This window comes from Pteropus vampyrus, unplaced genomic scaffold (assembly GCF_000151845.1).
Source record: "Pteropus vampyrus isolate Shadow unplaced genomic scaffold, Pvam_2.0 Scaffold267, whole genome shotgun sequence".
NCBI classification, from domain to species: Eukaryota; Metazoa; Chordata; class Mammalia; order Chiroptera; family Pteropodidae; genus Pteropus; species Pteropus vampyrus.
Window position 1 is genome coordinate 617,123 of NW_011889048.1, and position 3,555 is coordinate 620,677.

At 64.4% G+C, this 3,555-nt stretch overlaps 1 protein-coding gene across 1 annotated transcript in view; it reads left to right on the plus strand.

The window, feature by feature from the left end:
* The window catches only part of LOC105302247 (mediator of RNA polymerase II transcription subunit 16), a 14,196-nt gene continuing 10,641 nt past the window's right edge, over nucleotides 1-3,555 (plus strand). Inside the window, exons 1-4 of the mRNA XM_011375210.2 lie at nucleotides 1-186; nucleotides 949-1,056; nucleotides 1,353-1,522; nucleotides 2,595-3,026. Of these exons, the coding sequence (XP_011373512.1) occupies nucleotides 54-186; nucleotides 949-1,056; nucleotides 1,353-1,522; nucleotides 2,595-3,026 (843 nt within the window). The 5' untranslated portion in view covers nucleotides 1-53. The remainder of the gene's footprint in view (nucleotides 187-948; nucleotides 1,057-1,352; nucleotides 1,523-2,594; nucleotides 3,027-3,555) is intronic.

Sequence of the window (3,555 nt, forward strand, 5' to 3'; positions counted from 1 at the left end):
TCCCTCAGGTGACTGTCCTCGGGAAGGGGCCTGACCTGTGGCGGGTGGGCACAATGGATCTGGCCTATGTCTGTGAGTGGGAAAAATGGCCCAAGAGTACGCACTGCCCGTCAGTGCCCCTGGCCTGCGCGTGGTCCTGCCGCAACCTCATCGCCTTCACCACGGACCTCCGGAACGACGACCAGGGTGCGTCCCCTCGCCCCCAGCCCGGCCCCCTCCCCACACGGGCTCCCACCGTACCTGGAGCTGCAGTGGGGCAACTCGTGCGTCTCCAGGCCGGCCTGGGAGCCACGCCCTAGCTGTCCGGGCTCGCTCATTTGCAACTGGGGTGGCGAGGACCCCAGCCTCGCAGGGGTGCAAAGGGCAGATGCGTTCAACTGCTGGCTGCTGAGATAGTGCTCCCCCACACCCGACGCCTGGGGGATGCTGGGGTCTCCCCTGCGGGATGGAAGGGGCTGGCCGGAGGGGTGGGGTTGGTAATTCCACTCAGGCTTGCTGGGGCTAGGGCCTCAGTTTCCAGACTGTACGTGTCACTGTTCGGCTTTTGAAAGCCGCCGAGGTGCACGGCCACCAGCTTACCACGTAACGTGCATTCGGTAGAGATGGTTTGAAAAGCACAGGAATCGAGATTAAAAAGGACTACGTATTACTGTCCATGGAGAGAGCCCTGCATTTTAGGGTCATTTCCTCACAATTCCATTTCTCGGGTCTCTTTTTTGAAAACGTGGTTGTAGACACACTGGTGGCAAACGGCAGGCCTGCTCTGCCCTCCCGAGGGGACACGAGCCTGCTCCCATTGGTGCCCAAGCTGTCGTTGTGGGCAGCAGCATCTCCGTGACTTCCCTGTCAGGAGGGTGATCGCTGGGTTCCTCCCTGAGTTCTCCCGGGTCATTGGGCGCTTCAGGCCACGTCCCCATCACCCTGCTGACCATGCCCCATCCCTCGCAGACCTGACCCGCCTGATCCACATCCTGGACACGGAGCACCCCTGGGACGTGCACTCCATCAACTCGGAGCACAGCGAGGCCATCACCTGCCTTGAGTGGGACCAGTCAGGTGACGGTGGGGCCTTGGGTCCTGCCCGGCCGAGGGAGACCATGGTGTTGGCCCCGAGTCCCAGGGCAATGTGCTCTTTTTCCTAGTCACGGCCCCAGAGCTGGGACTCGAACCTCCGACCTCTGGCTTTGCAGCCAGTGCTTCCTGTTCCCCGCGTCCAGAGCCGTCACTGCGGCATGCCTTGTGCCACTGCCCTGCTCCAGCTCCGCCGGGCTGGCCCCTCCCAGGCCCCTCATGTGCTACGGGTGACTGGCCTTGCCCGTGGTGCGGTCTGGGATGCAGATGTGTCCCCACAGGCTCCCGGCTCCTGTCAGCTGATGCCAATGGACAGATCAAGTGCTGGAGCATGGCAGACCACCTGGCCAACAGCTGGGAGAGCCCCGTGGGCAGCCTGGTGGAGGGGGACCCCATCGTGGCCCTGTCCTGGCTGCACAATGGTGTGAAGCTGGCTCTGCACGTGGAGAAGGTGGGGGTCACACCTGAGCGGGATGAGGGCATTTCCGCTACCCGTCCACCACCCAGCCTGGCCCCCTCCCCCACTGCGCCCAGCACCCTTCGGGTTTTCGAACCACGTGCCTGGCTCACAGCTTCTGTCCAGCTGTCACTTGGCTCCTGTGTGTCTAGTGGGCCACCCGTTTAACCGATGGCTCCTGTCCTCAGAACCCAGCCTACCCTTTGATTCAGTAACATTCTAGGATTTTTTTCACCGTACCGTGTAGTTAGGCCAGCATCACAGTTAAGAGTGGGGGCCGCCTGGGTCAGGGGCGCTGAGTACAGATCCCGACTTCGCGCCCCTGTGCACCACGTTGCTCACCATCAGATGGGCTTGGTGATGCATCATGGTGATGACTCAGTGAGCGAAGGCGTGACGGCTCAGCTCGGGGCCCAGGAAGCTGCATTCCGTCCCAGCTCACCAAGGAGGAGGCACCAGTGTCCCAGGCCACTGAGTGAAGCCCTGTCGCGCCCCCCCTTCCCCCCGCTCGGTGCTGTTTCACGGGTTAAACACGTTTGTCAGGCTCATGGAACCACATGCTTAGAAAGAGGTGAATTTTGTTGCACGGGAGTCGTAACTTAAACCTAATTTGCCAAGATACGATAGTGACGACGTAGCAGCAGCAGCACAGACTTGGAGGGCTCGTCCTGGGTGCTTCAGTGCAGAGAGTGGTCTGTAAATGCAGGGGAAGAGTAGGTGGTCTCAGAGGAGGCCCCCCGGCCCCCGAAAATGCCGAGCGTCTGGCCCTTGACGGGGGAAGGTTGTCGGCCCCTGTCCTGCACAGATTCAGTCAGCGGACCCTCCCCATGGTCCTCCAGTACAGAGGAGGAGACTGAGGGTCAGGGAGGCCACGTCACATGGTGCTCAAGTGGCCGAGGCAGGATTCGAACCATGCTCTGGCTTCTGCCTCCTTGTTCGCCCCTTTCCGTGGGTGTGACTCCTGGAAGGGGGTCGTCGGGTCGCCTCTTACGGCTGGGCGGGGTGTCTCGGGGGCCCTGGGCGCGGGGTGCAGGCACTGAGCAGACCCTCCCCCCCGCCCCCGCAGTCAGGAGCCTCCAGCTTCGGGGAGAAGTTCTCCCGCGTCAAGTTCTCGCCGTCGCTCACGCTGTTCGGGGGCAAGCCCATGGAGGGCTGGATCGCGGTGACGGTCAGTGGCCTGGTCACCGTGTCCCTGCTCAAGCCCAGCGGGCAGGTGCTGACATCGACAGAGAGCCTGTGCCGGCTGCGGGGCCGCGTGGCGCTGGCCGACATCGCCTTCACGGGCGGCGGCAACATCGTGGTGGCCACGGCGGACGGCAGCAGCGCGTCGCCCGTGCAGTTCTACAAGGTGTGCGTGAGCGTGGTCAGCGAGAAGTGCCGCATCGACACCGAGATCCTGCCCTCGCTCTTCATGCGCTGCACCGCGGACCCCAACCGCAAGGACCGGTTCCCCGCCATCACCCACCTCAAGTTCCTGGCCCGCGACATGTCGGAGCAGGTGCGCCCCGCCCTCGGCCGCAGGGCTCCGGCCCGGAGTTGGGGGGGGACCCTCCCAGCCCCCACCAGCTTCCAGAGGCCCCGCCCCCTCGTCACAGATGGCAGCGCCATCCCTTTGTGACCCTCCCGTGAGGACGCTGGGTCCCGGGAACCAGGCTCATCCCTTCCCAGGGGCCTTGACTGGGTCCCAACCGCTGCCACGAGAGGGCGTGGCGCGGGTCACCCTCGTGCCCATCGTGACCATGCAGCAGCAAGGCCCAGCTTGCACCAGGGAGGGTGCCAGCGGGTGGCGGGCTGGTGGGCCGGCCTGGGTTCGAATGCACAGTAGCTGTGAGGTCGGGGCTGGTGTGAGCGATCAGGGGGCCGGGGGACGGAGGCCCAGGGAGGGGAGGTGGCCGGGTCACGTGGCCAGCCCCGAGCCTGGGGTGTGGCGAGCACAGCCCCCAGGTGTGGGCGTCGAGGCGCTGCATGCTCGTGAGCAGCTGCCTCCTACAGGTGCTCCTGTGTGCGTCCAGCCAGACGAGCAGCAG